Source organism: Tasmannia lanceolata, unplaced genomic scaffold (assembly GCF_043159265.1).
Source record: "Tasmannia lanceolata isolate RefF3 unplaced genomic scaffold, GAP_Taslan_0.1 ptg000037l, whole genome shotgun sequence".
In the NCBI taxonomy this organism is placed as follows: domain Eukaryota; kingdom Viridiplantae; phylum Streptophyta; class Magnoliopsida; order Canellales; family Winteraceae; genus Tasmannia; species Tasmannia lanceolata.
This window is the reverse complement of record NW_027518714.1, coordinates 11,294,915-11,312,713: the sequence shown is the minus strand read 5'-3', so window position 1 is coordinate 11,312,713 and position 17,799 is coordinate 11,294,915. Positions and strand designations below refer to the sequence as shown.

The window sequence follows — 17,799 nt, the reverse complement described above, 5'->3', positions numbered from 1 at the left end:
TCAGAAGTAGATTGACACATTTTTCCCTATAGATTCTTGTTTAATATCACTTTTAATATCTTTTGGCATATTTTATTTGGAATATTTTTCTGTGTAAGTAATCGTAATATATGTTATAACGTTTCTAGTGCATTAGCGAGTATGTCAGGATTTTCCTATTTACTTGTTTGCGAATTTTTCTCTTTACTGCTAGAACTAGAATTCTAAAAACAAGTGAACAGCTTGAATGAACTATGTATAAGTTGATGAACAAGAATGTAATGTACATGTCTTGAGAAAACACCAAGTACATGAAAATACGGGGAAAAACAAAAATATGATAAAAATTGTGAATGGAAAAAAAGGGAAATGATAAATGCGCCCCTTTTCATCACATGGGACAACCAATTGCAGTGTATGTGGCAATCAAATCCGCTGAATCCTTCTGACATGAAGTACATCAGCCCCTCTGCAGTCATTGATACACTGCTAATGGGTGTCCTAAGTGATGAAATGGGGCGCATTTATCATTTCCCAAAAACATTAAGCATAAATATACACATAATATGCTGTGCAGATGTCTTGTATTCTTGAGTAATGTGCACGGCGCACACGCAGGTCAAGCAGTCGAGCTAGCAAGAAGTTTGGCCACTGGCCGGTATGCCGTAAAGGGTATTTCGGTAATTTTCTTGATGTAGTGGCATTGATATATAAGCCACAAATTAAGGTTTCGGGCGAGTGGTTTTCTTTGTGATTTCTTGGCCAAGGAGAGCTTTGTAACCCCTAAACCGAAATAGTGAAACTCTTCTCCCGTGGATGTATGCACACTGTCAAACCATGTAAATCATGTGTTCCTGTTCTTTGTGTGATTTTGTTTGTTTCTTTCTTTCCTTGTTTTTTTTTTTTTTTTGAATGGTTGCAAATTTCATTAAAAAACAGAGAGACCAAGATGGTCAGTCCAAGCAATACAAGGGAGAAGTTATTTCTTGGTTTTCTACATAATACACACACACACACAGAAAATAAACAAATGAAAATTGCCCAAAAAATTGTAAAAAGGAAAACTAACTAAATGGCATATCGGCCCATAAATACATGGACTAAACTCACAGATAAACATTGAAAGATTGGATAAGAATGGAAAAGAAACACAAAAACATAAAAATAAATAAATAAAAAGAAGAAAATAACAAAATAGATGCGTAACTGCATGGATTTAGTAAAAAATTGTCTAAGAAGCATCAAACAATGAACACAATACTGATCATATATCAATATATGGGAAATATAGAAACAAAAAAGAACGAAAGAGGAATTCATGAACAAACACCAAACAAATGAACTACGAATTTTTATTTTTTTTTGAATGGTTGAACTATGAATGCTTTTGATTATTTAAGTTGCCACTAAGAAAAAAACAAAGCAATATTATATCATTTACTGACGGAGAAAATCCCCAAAGTCACCGATCTGCCTTCAATCTTTGATTCATGTATCGATTCAAGTAAAGATTATTAGAAAATGGCAATATGATCCTTAATCCTTGTGATATAGGCTAAAAGAGTAGAGCATGATCAGAAAAGGTGAAAAGCAGTATCTATTGGCCAGTATTTGAAACTGTGTCTTCCCTACAGACGAAGACCCCAATCAAATCTTATCTAGCAATACCTACTCAACCACCAGCCTTCACACCACCCAAGCCCCTTACATTCAATTTTGGAGTTTTATGGGAGATAACTTTCAGATTTCTCTATTCACCCTTTGCTTCAATCTTTTCTGCCCTGCCATGTTGACGTTATTTATAGATACGTAATTTAAGCAGCTCACGAGAATCTCTAGGCTCCTTCCAGGTTTACTCTCCACTTTGCTTTCTTGCTTCCCCCTTCTTTCATAAACCTAAGAAGCTCCTTATCTTTCTCCTCATATCCTTCAAAGGATGACCCATATAAACTCTCCATTTCCATTTTCAACTCCACCTCATCCCTGAACAATTATCTGTCTCAACGTCCTCAAAGAGCAATATAACCAAGTCTTCTCGCTTCATACAATAGGTCGGCCAATCTCTATTTTTTACTTCCTTAGGGCAATCTGTATAAATGTGGTCTATAAGACTTGCAGAGTAACAAATTCTTTGGAGAAGGCTGCAACCTCTACAGACTAAAACACATGCCTAGTAAGGTTTGATAGCCATTACTGTATCTTTTAGGAACCACTAATAGGCACATGAGATCCTCCATATTGAGATGCAGAAGGTGGCCTCAGCAACACTCAAAAGACACTTTCTTGTGCCCTACTTAAAGTTTGAACTCCTCTGAATTAGACCACCATCCTCAACCTGGATCTCGAAACTTCCCTTTATCATATTCCGGATTTATCTTGTGACATAAGACACCCACAAACTGCCATGCACAAACCAATGGGTAAATTAGGTTTTTTCCCTGGCCTAAGACAAAGTTATCCAACTTGTAGGAGAGAGTTGAGTTTCTATCAGCCCCTTTTTAAGCCTTTTTCCTTTTCTTTTCTTTGTTTTTTTTTTTTTTTTGAATTGCATGTACCAATCCTTGAAACCTCAACCGATAAGTTTTAAGGAACGTTCCAAGCCAACGCGGCAGTGGAGATATACCTACATCTTGATTTTAATTCCAAGATCCAGGCATACAACTATTAACATTCACAGGCATGATATGTAACACATGCAACATATGCCCCCCACAACCTACAGGACTTTTTGTTGAACATATTTTGCCATAGATCGTTCCCATGGTAAAATAAAAAGGTTGACACAAACTTTTTTTTGAACTACATCTACATAACACTCTCGTGTAGAGAAGAAATCAATAGAGGAAAGCTATTGGAAAGAAACACCATTCTGAGAATAAATATACATTTATATTGATATAAATGTACAGGAACAGAACTGAACTGCATACAACTTTTTGAGATGCAAGGTGCTACTTATAAAATTGATCTCACAGGTAACTGAAAAGCTTCTGGTAAGAACTAATGCCTATCACAGGTAACTACAAAGCTTCAGGTAACAATTAAAGCCTACCACTTTGATCATCTGATATTGTTTCCTCAGAAGATGCCTCACTATCAATGACAATCAAGTCATTTGGTCTAAATGGATCTGAAGAAAACTGGCAAAAATCAGCAGTATTATTCTGATACGAGACTCGAAACTCTGATGCAGGTTTTAGAGTGGTAGAAGTTGAACCCAGAGTTGGAATAAGACTGAGTCCACTTTCCATCCAGGAAACATTGGTAAAACCAGCCACAGGATGTGCAATAGATGCCGGTAAGTCAGACACCCTTAGAGTACCAACTTTACTAGTTATCCCGCCTGTCCTCCCTGGCCTTGGTCGGGGATCTTTCGGTGGAACTGGTGGTGGTACACCAAGATCAGAAAAAGGTGGAATAACTGGCTTGTCATTATAAAGCACACCCACTGAGTGTGCAATGGCTGAAATACCAGGAGGTAATTCCGGCTCTGTTGGCCGTGAAGGGGCAGTTAACACTTCTCTGAGCCAATGAGGAAGATTACCCTTTGTCGGCAAACCAGCAGGCAGATCATCAGTAGATACCGATTCATTCGAAGTTGCTTTGTCCTTCCCACAGCCAAACAATTCTCCACTCCATAGTGGATGACTTGGGGATCTATCAATAGGTTTTTGGGGCAAAATTGATAACCCCCTATCATATCTGACCTGCTTGCTGTCTGAATATAAGGGATGCCTTTGGCCTTTAATAGGTTTCTGTTGTTTGGCACCCATTTTCTGTAAAGCTGAACTTCTAAGGTTGCTGTTGATAAGATACAAAGAATCCATGTTTGACATGTCATTTTTTGCCATTGAAGGTGCTGAGCATGGACCCGACAAATGGAATGGGTACCTCTTTCTAGTGTTTTCTTCTTTGTGACCATACACATCTCCCAGGGTAAGCTGAGTTTCAGTTGTCAAGGTCTGAAATCTAGGTGATTCACGATGCTCGGTAATATAACTACTGTGTCGACTTTCAACCATAGGTCCATTCAAAAGTTTTGCTTGCTCCTCATCCCATCGCATAGACAGGTCTTCTGCAACCCTCCATTCTGAGAAGTGCAATTTTGGGTCCCCTAACATAGCATCCCAGTTATCTCTTCCATGTCTTCTCACGCCTATCCAGAGATTATCCAATTCTTCTTCTGACCAAGTATTTGCAAATCCCACTAACTTTTCTGATGAACAGCATTGGCTTCCTTTTAACATCCCCGCATTGTTTACAACGTTATCAAGCAGCTGCTTGTGTCTCAGAAACGATGAGTTTTTATGTGAGGCAGATGGGAGCAGTATATCTTGCCATGCAAGTCGCTGGTCAAGTGATGGTATACTTGGTGGAAGGTCCTTCACAGAACAAATAGTGGGACCAGGCTTCATTGGTAGAGACAGACCTAAAAAATTAGGGCATACGGAGGTTTTGGTTGCTGTTTTGTATTGATTGTTTTCAAAGCTTGAGTGGGGCAGAAAAATTCTTCGCTGAAAATCCAAGCAAGTGGTTGCATCTTGTGATATACACGATACCGGTGGCACCTGATTCAGGATGCCTCCTGAAATACTCTGCATGTGGAGTGCAAACCTCAAATTTCAGCAAAGGAATTTTGTAAAGAAAGAAGGGTTGAAACTATTGAAAATTTTGTCCAGTAAAAAATTATAATAACTCAACATTGAAACACGTAGACTTACGTAGGAAGTCACTCCACCATATGTCTTTTTGTAGCAGATACCATCTTCCTCGACAGATGAGTATCTTTTTTCATCTTTCTGTGTTTGATGGTATGGTGTTTCTCCTGTTGTCTCATCTAGGGTTTCCGAAAATTGCAATCCTTCTCTTTCAATGGTTTCCTCGTGCAACACAATTGCATGTTGTGAGCTTGACGAATTTGGGGAACCCAAAAAATTTTCAGATACAGCATCAATAGATGGTTTGCTTGTAGGCAGTGAGTTCACCTTTTGATCAGATACCAAGTTACTTGGACCTATAGAACCAGGAGGTGCAACAGATAGCTCTAGATGGGCCAGGGAACTCCCATTTTCTGAAATATTATCCAGTCTAGCTGTTCCTTCAGACTTTTCTGCACCAGTTATCGTTGTTTGGGATGCCTCCCCAAAGAAGGGCTTCTTGATTACATCAGTTGAAGGAGAAGTGTCCACACATTTGATAGGGTGATTAGGTCTGGGATGCAAGGAAGAAAGACTATGGCCCGGGTTCAGTTCCGGTACACATTCAACCATAGATGACCCTTCCAATAAGGACTGCCGAGAGTTCTGTTCAGTACGATGGTCAGCGCTGTTTACAATCACCAAAGCTATGTCACTTACATAAGCAAACAGACTGAAAGCACATAAGAGAGAACTAAGTTAATGCACATTTACTTCTTAGTTCCAAGGGCATACTTCTTAGTTTCAAGGGCACATCCAGAAGAAGTGGATTTAAAATTGCCATCCTCTTCTTTGTCGTCAATCTGCTCAACATATTGCATAAATAAATCAGTGAGATAAATTCTTAAGTCAATTTGTAGAGAGTATTTCGGATAGGATAAGATATCAGTTTCACAGTAACCTAAAAATAAAGAACCGGCAGGCCACATCAGCTTTCAAGCCCAGATATACAAGAGAAAGGCCTCCACTAGAGTAGTTTTGAGAAGGATGCAACAAACAACCTAAATGTTTTTTTGCCATTGTTGATGTTAAATCCATGCTATGTAAGTCAAACTATCCATTTGAGATAATGAAATTAACAAGAAAATGAAAACATCACAAACACACACACAAAATCAGAAAAGCAAAGTTCAAATTGGATTCAGCTCTCCGCCCTTGATATGTGGAATATTTTAGGCATGTGGGACCCAAAACAGTAAACAGGGCCTACAATGGATGGTCCCATTGTATAACCATTGGTGATTCCTAGCCTTCCTAGCCATATGAACAATGGTTAACAAATAACAACTGTTAATATGCTTGGGTAGATTTGTGGCACCTCACCAATGGGTGAGATTGTTGAGCCACGGACAATCCACAGAGAGCGCCATCTAGGGCAGGTCACACAAGCCAAGATGTGCCACATGTATTCTGGTGGCGCCAGGTGCAATTTCAGCCATAGTCCTTAGAAGCAAGCATACATCTTTTGTGTTTTCTTTTTATATTTTTCAAGTAGCCATTGATTTATCATATTAAAAGACTGTGTGGAACCTTTCCATGAAACCCTTCTCATTCATTAACAAAAAGAGTGTTAGTTACAAACTAACAAGTTCAAAATGTTTCCATTACGAAAAACAAGTTCAAAATGCTTCGGTATAAAAACCACAAAATATTACATGATCTTCTCTAGTCACAGCTTCTCCATTAAGAAACCAATCCTCGTAATATCATCATTCAAAAACATAAACAAAAGCACCACAATTTTTAAATTAAAAAAGTTTAATATCAAAGGACTTGAAGCAAAAAATAAAACTAAATGCATGCATGAGTGCACTTCAGTAGGCATACAGTCTCCAAGAGGAAGCCTTACACAGGGATCCCTTATCCATAAAGAGCAGAAGGCCGATAATCCAATCTAACGAGAAAATTTTGAAATGCTACCGATGAGATCAGCAGAACATTGACCTGTCATACTTACAGTAACAACTGCTTTTTGTATCAAATTAAAATATGACATACTTATATGGTTTGTATCATTATACTTATATGGTTTGTATCATTTGTAAGTATTTTTTAATTTTTATCATTTGTAAGTATTTATTAATGAAAGATATTACTAACACTTGCAGGTGAGATGGAGTTCCATGCGTTACCATTCTTAGCGTACAAAAAAATGTATGGCGGTCGTAGCCACTAATATGGTGAACTGTCGTCTTGAGGATGGGTCATAGACCACAAGCTATGGTAATTAGATGATTCTATCTGTGAAATATTTGGCTGTAGAATGTTCACAGTATTTATTTTTTTGCTCAAATTTTATCAACGGCCCATTTGCAAGCTATTGATCAGATTGATAAGATAGATAAGGCACCAAGATTTTGGCGCATGGCCCATCCATGTGGTGGGCCTGATGTCCACCAGATTAAGGGTCCAATGATCCAATCACTATATAAGTGTGCTACATGTAAGTGGGGATGAAAAGGACATCATGACATGGAACTATATGCCATGTGTAGTGGCCAAGGCTGCATTTTCATCTTGACAAGACCTGATTCTCTTTCTATGGAAATGTGGTCCACAATTAAGTATGAAAAATAATTCAGTGGATAACTGATTCATATTATTTAAAACAAGCTTGTAAATTTTCCAACACTCAGAGACTCGGGATTGTCTAAGTGTTGGAAAACAAGCCATGTGTAGTGGCCAAGGCTGCATTTTCATCTTGACAAGACCTTGATTCTCTTTCTATGGAAATGTGGTCCACAATTAAGTATGACAAATAATTCAGTGGACAACTGATTCATATTATTTAAAACAAGCTTGTAAATTTTCCTACACTAAGAGACTCGGGATTTGTCTAAACTATCAAATATTATATTCATGAATTGGTTGATACAGCTTTTATGATTCTTCATTATCAATAGATGACTCCCTTGACATGAAGCATCGATCTTGAGGGTTGAAACTTGAAACCAATCACAAGTTTGCACGACGCGACGGAATGCTCCGATACCAAATATGATGCAGGCCAGGGAAGAGAAATTGAGGAAAGAGGAGGAAGAAAAGAAGAAGAGAAGGAAGAAGTCTGGGGGAGAAATATCTGTATTCAATTGATCATCAAAACTACTAATCTCTAACAGAGGAGGCCTATATATAAGCAATGGAAATAAAATTTCATGGAAAACAAAATTCCTAAAAACTAAAACATGGAAACAAAAATTCTAGAAACTAAATAGCATGTAAATAAATATCCTAGAAACTAAATAACAAAGAAATAAATCCCTAAGAGTCCTAAATCCTAATGGGCAAATATGCCTCTTATTGGGCCTACAATCCGCATCACCCACTAATGATACACCACAATTTCATTGATACATCAAAATGATATGGCGAGGCATGTGTGAAACAGCTGGTGAGGAAATATGAATCTGTCAAGACGAGAGCAAAATTTGTTAACATAGAAACACCTTGGAAATCTTCCCTTTGAAAAATTCTCTTAATTTAGAGGTGAGATTGGCCAATTTCTAGCTCCGAGAACACGATTCATGAACCGACATCAGAAGCAAGCTCTTCAGGATAGTTCTCAGAAATATTGCCATGTTTCATATTGTTAGTCAATTTTAAGGGCAACACGGTTAAGAGTTTTTTACATAATTTTTAGCACTGAGAAATGATGCCTACATAAAAGGGGTACTTTAAAGATCCAAATTTCCCCCGGCTTGTTTTCAATCTAGATCTAGTACTCACCTGCACAAATTTGTTCATCTTTTGTTTTAGTCCTAAGTTTCATATCTTAACAGTTTGAGGATATTTTAATATGTTGTGTTTTACATTAAGAGCTCCATAGCAATGTGCATTTAGTGAATATATGTTCGTGCTAGGGCATTTTCCAGATTGGCGGCATATAGATGCCTAATGCAAGCATGTTGACTGAGTATTGGTTAGTCCCTAACTCATCAGTACTATTGAAGATTTTATTTTACTACTAATTACAGAAGTTTCTTATCATCATCCCTTGACTCTCTCTTTTTTTGGAATGTGGCTCTTGTCCAACTCGGGTGAGGGTCTTCTTCTTCTTCTTCTTCTCTCTCTCTCTCTCTCTCTCTCTCTCTATATATATATATATATATATATATATATATATATATATATATATATATATATATAGAGAGAGAGAGAGAGAGAGGAAAGTGAAGCTACACCGCCGGCTTAAAATACAATGGGCCCACATTGTTTTGGTGATCCAAAGAATTCATTTGATTGGCCCTCACATAGATAGGGTGTCCACCAAAAATCAGCTCCATAGGATCATCCCAACCCTACGATTTGTGGAGGCAAAAATGAACGTGTAAAAACCTTCACAAATTTGTCCATTTTTGCCTCCACAGTTTGAAGGGTTGGGATGATCCTATGGAGCTGATTTTTGGTGGACACCCTATCTATGTGAGGGCCAATCAAATGAATGGTTTGGATCACCAAAACAATGTGGGCCCATTGTATTTTAAGCCAGCGGTGTAGCTAAGTTAGCTACACCGGCGGTATAGCTTCACTTTCCTCATATATATATATATATATATATATATATATATATATATATATATAGGGAAAGGTGTGCGTACTCGGTCGAGTAGATAAGCTTATCTACTCGGTCGGGTTAAAAACAGTGGGGGCCCACATTTTTGGGGTGATCCAAACCACTCATTTGAAAGGCACTTACCTAGATAGGGTGTCCACAAAAAATCAGCCTCATAGGATCATCCTAACCCATGCAACAGTGGAGGGAAAAATGGGGAAAAATAGACAAACACAGCTTGTCCACAAATCTGCCCATTTTTCCCTCCACTGTTGGATGGGTTAGGATGATCTTATGTGGCTGATTTTTTGTGGACACCCTATCTAGGTAAGGGCCTTTCAAATGAATGGTTTGGATCACCCCAAAAATGTGGGCCCCCACTGTTTTTAACCCGACCGAGTAGATAAGCTTATCTACTCGACCGAGTACGCACACCTTTTCCTATATATATGAGGAAAGTTTCTCTAGTCGGCCGACTAGAGAACCTTCTCTAGTTCGCCGACCAAAAACACAGTGGTCTCATGTTGTTTGGATGATCCAAAGCATTCATTTGATGGGCCCTGATATGGATGGGGTGTGCCCAAAAAATCAGCTCCATAGGATCATCCTAGCCCTTCGATTTGCGGAGGTTAAAAATGGACAGTGGGGGTTAAAAACACAGTGAGCCCACATTGTTTTGATGATCCAAAACATTCATTTGATGGGCCCTAACATAGATAGGATGTGCCTAAAAAATCATCTCCATAGGATCATCCTAACCCTTCGATTTATGGAGGTTAAAATGGACGCTTATAAACTCCACAAATCTGTCCATTTTTAACCTCCACAAATCAAAGGGTTACGATGATCCTATGCAGTTGATTTTTTGGGCACACCCTATCTATGCGAGGGCCTATCAAATGAATGTTTTGGATTATCCAAATAATGTGGGACCACTGTGTTTTTTAGTCGGCAGACTAGAGAAGCTTCTCTAGTCGGCCGACTAGAAAAACTTTCCTCACACACACACACACACACACACACAGATATATATATATATATATATATATATATATATATATATATATATATATATATATATATATATATATAAAGCTTCATCGTTCAAAATAAGTTAAAAAATTACCCAAGGCCAATTCGGTCAAGGGTCATCTTGTCTCTCTCTATCAATAAAGCTTCATTATTCAAAATAAATAAATAAAAATTAAAGAAGTTTCCATTTGAAAGAAACCATGAAACAAAGAGCCTCATTGTACCCTCTGAGAGAGACCAAAATCATTACACAGGCTTTCCTGTCTGCAGGTAAAAAGCAAAAAGACATAGTTCCTGTTCCATGATTGATCAATCTTCTTCAATCTCATTAATAACTTCTGGATTTACAAAACAATTTCGTAGCTTTTTTTTTTTTTTTTTGTAGCTTGATTATCTTTCAATTTCTATGTTTTTGCTTGAGATACATAATCATTCCAGTGTAACTAAGCTGAAGCTGACTAAATTGTCCCAAATCATTCCAGTGTAACTATGTCATTTACACCAGCTGAATACAGCCAAACCAGTTAATTAGATGATCAGGTCCGATTCAGGTCCGTATCTGTTTCAATGCATTTGTTTGATAGGACGTGTGTGCGTGGGTTTTGTGGGGGGGTATTTCGCGGATGGTCTGTTGCATGTGAGAGTAACCACATCGTGAATGAAGACAGAATCTGCTGAAAAGTGAGCCTGTGTGGGTGCTCTCACATGCAACATACAATAACGAAATGCCTTTTGCGATGGACGCTAGCAAATCCCTTTATATATACATACAGCATTTTCACAAATTTCGAAACAAAAAAAAAAGGATCCACTGCTCATTCCAGTCTAAAACATAATCAGGAGCTGTTTTAGAAAGGATTATGTATTTTTTATTTCAGTATCCCGTTATTGCTGACATTATTAAATTACAAAAATCCATGGAACATTCCACCTATGGGCATATTGAATTCATAATTCCACAAGGTAAAAGTTGGAAAGCAATTAACCCCTATGGTTTCCTTGATCATAGTGCCGATACATTTCCAGATTCTAGTGACAAAAAGAAACCTTATTCTAAAAATTGAGAACGACAAAACCCAGATATTTCTGATACCCAGAAGGGGCAATGAGAGGTTCTAGGATTGAGACTAATAGGATTCCTCTGTTGGCCACAAACATATCATCACCTAGAAGTTTGCCAAAACAATCATGATGAAATTATATATGTGTACCATTTAATATATATATATATATATATATATATATATATATATATATATATATATATATATATACAGAAAAGTGTGTGTGTGTGTGTGTCATAGATATATATCTGTGTGTCCAGTAAAGGAGAGAGTAGGTCCACAGAGTTACTTGCCTTCAGTAGCAAAAGCCTGCTGATTAAGGTAAAAGAAATAAGAAAATACCTTATATTGTCTCTGCATAAGCAGCGGGCTCATCTCTTGACCTTCTATTAGATCTACAGCTGTTGACGGACCTTCTGAATTGTATTTCCGAGAGGCTCCTTCACGTGAGCCGCTTACACCGGTTCCACAGTTGCTCCATTCAATTCCTGAACATTTACTTTCCTCGGTCTTGTTTTCAATAGCTCTCCTGTTCACAAGCTCTTTCTTTTTGGCTCTCCGACTGAATGTAATCAACGGACTATTGAACTTATTGGGAAGCACATCACTGCATGGTACATTAGAATTAACTTGATGGGGTAAATCACTAGTTTCTGAAGGAAACGTCTTTGATAAAGAAGCCTCCTGATATCCAGGACCATGGTTTTTTTCAATAGATGAATCCAAGCATACAGAACTTGATCTGTTCGCGGTGTCCATTTCTATTAATCGAGAAAGTGATCTCCTTTTAATGTCCGCAACCTTGCAAGGGGTGCCAGAACTCAAATGTGAATCTACATCTATCTGAATGGAATTCGAATTCTTTTCAGAAGATGCATCTTTTTTAAGGGATATATCTTTTTCCTTACTGGAAGTATTCTTATCACGATGCACCTTTAGTAACACTTTACGAGAACGAAGTGTGTTTGGTCCCATCTCCGATCCTTCAATGCATTTTTTTGCCCTTGCTGTTCTTGGCTCTCGAACTCTCTGTTGCGAAGACTTTCCAGGACCACTATGCTCACTACAGACAGAGCATAGCCATTTCCCAGGAGGAAAATGCTTCAAACAAATAAAGTATATGACATCAGCCCAAGTGTTGTAAAAAAAAAGGGAAAAATGTTTCTGCTCGATCGAGTAGATACGTTATCTACTCCATTGGCCAAAAAATACAGTGGGGGCCCACATTGTTTGGGTGATGCAAATCATTCATTTGATGGGCCTTGACATAGATAGGATGTGCCCAAAAAAACAGCTCCATAGGATCATCCCAACCCTTCGATTTGTGGAGGTTAAAATGGACGGTTATAAACCTCCACAAATCTGTCCATTTTTTACCACCACAAATCAAAGGGTTAGGATGATCCTATGGAGATGAGTTTTTGGGCACACCCTATCTATGTCAGGGCCCATCGAATGAATGATTTGGATCATCCAAATAATGTGGGTCCACTATGTTTCTGCCGACGGAGTAGATAACGTTATCTACGAGATCGAGTAGAAAATGTGAGCCCAAAAAAAAAAAAAAACCATTCATCTTAATGTAACTTTTTGTGATATGCAAACCTGAAGCGGTGGATCAACACAATGAAGATGATAAGTTCGAGGGCAGCTATCACAGCCCAGCAGGTTACCATCAATATCACAGATAACACATTGAACATAGTGCTGCAATAAAATCAGCAACATATGAGCAAAGAGAAAAAGAACAAGAACCCAGCAACTGCCGATCAGAGACATCATAGCATTTGTGTAAAATTCTGATTAAAAAGCATAGAAACACTAATCTTTAGAACATTTAGATTCCTCCAGAGAATGAAAGAGTCGATCAAACATTTAATCAATGCTTTGAAATTGCAATTCAACATATGCATTTTTGCCACCAGTTCAATCTGAGTTCCTTCTTGTTAATTGATAATAGGGCAAACGATATGCATAGATGGAAAAGGAAAAGATACTAAACAGGACAGAAGAAGAAAATACTAGTTCTGCCACATGCCTTTCAGCTCCTTAATCCAGAGGCTGTGAGCAGTTGGCTTCCTGAGGGACCACACTATTTGGAAGTGCAGAGAGATTACACATTACTCAAAAAAATTTAATCCAGCAGAGGTTGGTGGGGGGTGGGGGGGGGACCTAAGCTCCAATGCCATCATGGGAAACAACCCTTCTTCCTCTAACTTTTTACGAAGTTTCTCATCAGAAGCACTAACCAAAAGAAATAACATATACTAGGAGTACCTGTGTGATGATTGCAACTTACAGAATTTAGTAATGCAATTGTCTCCCATCTCTGGGACACATGTTCATCAATATGACAGAAAGCATAAGAAAATCTGCAATGATTCTAACATATATTGAACACATAAAATCACATTCATCAGTTCAGAAAGTACACTAAACAATCTCTTCCCTTTTTTTTTTTTTTGAAATGGGCTAAACAATCTCATATTAGTAGTTACAGACTTGAAACCTATAGACGTTTATTTACTAAGACATCCTCCAACATAACAATTTCAGCATGCACACCAGTAAACAGAAAATAAACTTACACATACTCATTACCATAATAGACTGGCATTTTATAACAAATATGTTAGCAACAAATTTAGGAGTTTATTGGCCCCACCAAGAACCCAAGATGAACAAAAAGATCAAGGTGCACATCATTCTTATCACCCTAAATATTTCATATACAGTGGGAAGTTTAATATGATCACCTCATCATCGCTTTTCTGCTTTGCTGTCAAATGCCTTGTCTTTGAGTCATCCTTCTGAGTAATTATCGTTGGAGTACTCCTTGGAGAGTCACAAGAAGTGCTAGCGCCTTTGATCCCTTGAGGAATTTCAAACTGAGAAGAGAGTCTCTTTCGCTTGTACGTCAGAACAACCTTGTTGCTTATCATTTCTGCCTCCAGATATGGTTTCTTTTTCTCCCAATCCTGACCCCTCGAACCTTACAGCAGCCCAAGAGAAAAGCAAGCATGAATATCCGTGAATGCCTACAATCTGACCGGATCCAAACAGGCTCAACAAATGCCTACAAAACTGGAAGTTCACTATACACAAGTTAGAAGTGACTCAACAAATTAAGCAATCCAGGCTCTTGCAAGAATACTAAGAGCCTGTTTGGATACGCAGATTTTTTTTTGAAAGATGATATATTTTCATTGATACTAAAGTAATTACATTGGGGACCAGGAGTCCCTCCTGCCATTACGTAATATCAAAGAAGACTGCCCATTACGTAATATCAAAGAAGACTGGCCAAGGCATACCCTGAGCCAAAATCTGAACAAAAACAACGACAGCAAAGTGTGGGCCCTTTTTTTCTTGCATCGATCCATGGTCGTGCCTTATACCACAAATAATACAAGAGAAACTTTACCCGACCATGCCCTGCCAGATTTCATCACTACAATCCTTCCAAGTATATCTATCATCTTCGTCAACAGCCTCCAAAAAAACGCATTACTTCTTTAGCAGCAGCAACACCACATTACTTTCCTAGCACTAGAATCTAACCTTATATGGGACAGATACCATTGCTATATTCCCAATCTACCAATCTAAGATATCACCTTAACACCAACCAACAGAACTATAACCAATTGTCAGGGATTCCACAATACCCGACTTCCCCTCTGAACATCCCTTTTTCCTTCCTCACTCTACTTAAAAGTTAAAACAACAAAGAAAGCCATATCTACTCAGTACTTCATTGGGATAAGCCCTCATTACCCCAACAAAAAGTGAAAGGGCTTACTTTTTTAATATGAACATTTTTCTAACTCCAAGAGAAGCTGCTCAATCTCAACAGACTTCTCATATGAGATCTTTTCCCCTGCTCAATCTCGCTGATTTTAGAATCTTGGATTTCCTCAAAATCCAGGATGGGAGACAAGAAGAAGGAGACTATCCGTTTCGCTTCTCTTTAGAATCTTGGATTTTAAGTAAGAAATCCAGGTTTTAGAAATCTCTCCCCCATCCTGAGATTTCTAAATCCTGGATACATGGGATGATCTCCTACCCTCTTGCCCGGACAGAAGGGCGAGAAATCAGAAAACGACGGCTGGTCTCTTTCTTCTCTCGTCTCCCATCTAAAATTTTGAGGAAATCCAAGATTCAAAAATCCGTGTATCCAAACAGCCCCGATACTCGGATTTTAGAATCCAGGTTTTAGTTTGAAAAACAGTGTAAAAGAGGGTTCATGATCAAGCCGCTGTATGGTGTCCTGACAGTGTTTCTTGGATTTTAAGTAAGAAATCTAGGTTTTAGAAATCTCTCCCCCATCTTGAGATTTCTAAAACCTGGATACATGGGACAATCTCCTGCTCTGTTGCTGACGGAAAAAGGGCGAGAAATCAGAAACAACTACTGGTCTCCTTCTCTCGTCTCCCATCAACAATTTTGAGGAAATCCAAGATTCTAAAATCCACGTATCCAAATGTTAGCCCTCCATCAGTTACTCGAGAACACATGTGTATTCAAGGTTTGTATTATGAAATAATCTCCCAAAAAAAACACAACATCAGGAACTAATCACAACTTCCAATTTCTGGAGAAATAAAAATGAAAAGAACCAACATGAAAAATACATACATTGTAGACAAGATTCACACTTTCATGCCTAGCTTCCTTTTTACATCCCCTCCCCCCATTTTTTCAAGAAAATGCAATTCCACAAAACACACATCAGAGTGTTCCAAAAGGAAAAAAAAAACCAAGTTTTTACAATTCGGATTCTAAACTGCTCGCAAAAAAAACACATAAAAAGAAAACAACAAAAGCAAAAGCAAACCTAGAAATCAAGCATCGAAATAGAAGGTAAAGATACCTGATTTTGCAGGAAAATGCAGGTAGAGATTCTACGGAGGAAAAAAATGAGGGGAATGAGGGAGATTGTATGGGGAGGAACCCTCGGGCTTTTGTTGAGTGAGTGAGGTTTTTGCTTTTTTAGTGTAATGCCAAGTTCCGTGAGGTAACCTTATATTAATAGCGAGGGGTGTTTTAGTAATTTTACGACGCCGTTTATTTCGAGGTGTGAACTACCGAATGAGGGCGCTGTTTTTTCATTTGACGCTGTGGGCCCTGCCCTTTCTACGATCCCACGTTTTGTTTTCCTGTTTTATTCCTTTTTCTCTCTTTATTCCTAAACAGCCCTCTTCTTCCAGGTAAGCACAACGTTTCTGTAATTTTTTTTTAAAGAAATTTAATGGGTGCATGTGGTAGCTTAGCAGAGTAGTGGTGTGGTAAGGAGTGTCATTATCCTGTAGGTAGAGAGAAGAGAAAAGAGTGCTAAAACCCAAGACTTTACTAGCAAAAGAACTTTGCTCAATTAGTTTGGTGGGTGAAAGGCATGCCACGTGGGTTCGACTACCTTAATAAACAAACGATGGTTCTATTAGCGGATATAAAGGTTTGAGTGGGAAAGACTTTGGCAGTATATTTAATAATGCTGCCCTTCCTGGTATCTGGTATGGGGTGATCGACCGCCTTAATCAACTATGGTTCAATTAGAGAACATAATGTTTTGAGTAGTAAAAACATTGGCGGTATATTTAATAATATTGACGTTTCTCATTGCGCGATTGACCGCTTCAATCAACGATGATTCGATAAGTGGATATAACGGTTCGAGTGGAAAAAATGCTGGTGGTATATTTAATAATGTTGCCGTTTCTGACTAGGGCGATCGATTAATTAACAATGGTTCGATCAGAGGATATAACGGTTGGAGTGGGAAAAACATTGGCGGTATATTTAATAACGTTGCCGTTCTTAATTTAGAGTTTTTGTTTGTTAGCAACGACGGGTTGATGAACGTTGCCGGTATGACTAATAACGTTATTGTTATTAATAGTAGGGTTTCCATTCGAGGGCCACGTCATGAAGGGAATCGATGTGTATTAAATGCTAGCCAAAAGAGACAACGAGAACTAATAAAATATACAAAATGGGACTGGAAAGAGAATTATTTAGATTGAGTTTGGGAAGGTTAAAAGGGTCTTTCTACCTCCACCTTTTCAAGATTCATGCTTGTTTTGAAATGAAGTCCAACACTACCCGCACCACACATTAGTTTGCAATCTTTATCCGCGTGCCGTGCTTTTGTCCAAGCAAAAATATGCAACCAAGTACTGCAACGACCTGACCCGCCAAAACCATCCAAAATACACATTAAACGGTGGGAATTGTGCAGCCAGAGAGCAGGCAAAAGCACTAGTAAATATCGGCAATCTAGCTCAGTTAGTCAAGACTTTAGTCTACATCCTCAAAGATTGAAGTTCGGTCCTAGCTTACCTACAAGAAAGGGAAAAGATATTGGAACCAAGAGTATAACTAGCTTGAACAATCAAAGTGTGCCACTAATACAAAAAAAAAATTCACTTTTTACCGAGTTTCCTTGTTTAAGCTAAAGGAAACCATGGTAGGTTGT

At 38.2% G+C, this 17,799-nt stretch overlaps 1 protein-coding gene across 3 annotated transcripts; it reads right to left on the bottom strand.

Annotated features, from left to right (window-relative positions):
• Window positions 1-2,847: 2,847 nt before the first annotated feature.
• On the bottom strand, window positions 2,848-16,312 carry LOC143861144 (uncharacterized). Of its 3 annotated transcripts, none has more exons than XM_077372070.1 (7): window positions 16,198-16,312; window positions 14,081-14,419; window positions 12,930-13,031; window positions 11,667-12,425; window positions 5,391-5,479; window positions 4,701-5,304; window positions 2,848-4,574 (listed from the first exon to the last, which is right to left on the bottom strand). In XM_077372070.1, the coding sequence occupies exons 2-7, from the start codon at window positions 14,264-14,266 to the stop codon at window positions 3,021-3,023; spliced, it is 3,294 nt and encodes a 1,097-aa protein (XP_077228185.1). In that variant the 5' UTR covers window positions 14,267-14,419; window positions 16,198-16,312; the 3' UTR covers window positions 2,848-3,020. The 3 variants fall into 3 exon arrangements, with proteins under 3 accessions (XP_077228185.1, XP_077228184.1, XP_077228186.1); XM_077372069.1 differs by having other exon boundaries at window positions 14,081-14,408; XM_077372071.1 differs by having other exon boundaries at window positions 5,412-5,479; window positions 14,081-14,408.
• Window positions 16,313-17,799: the final 1,487 nt, after the last annotated feature.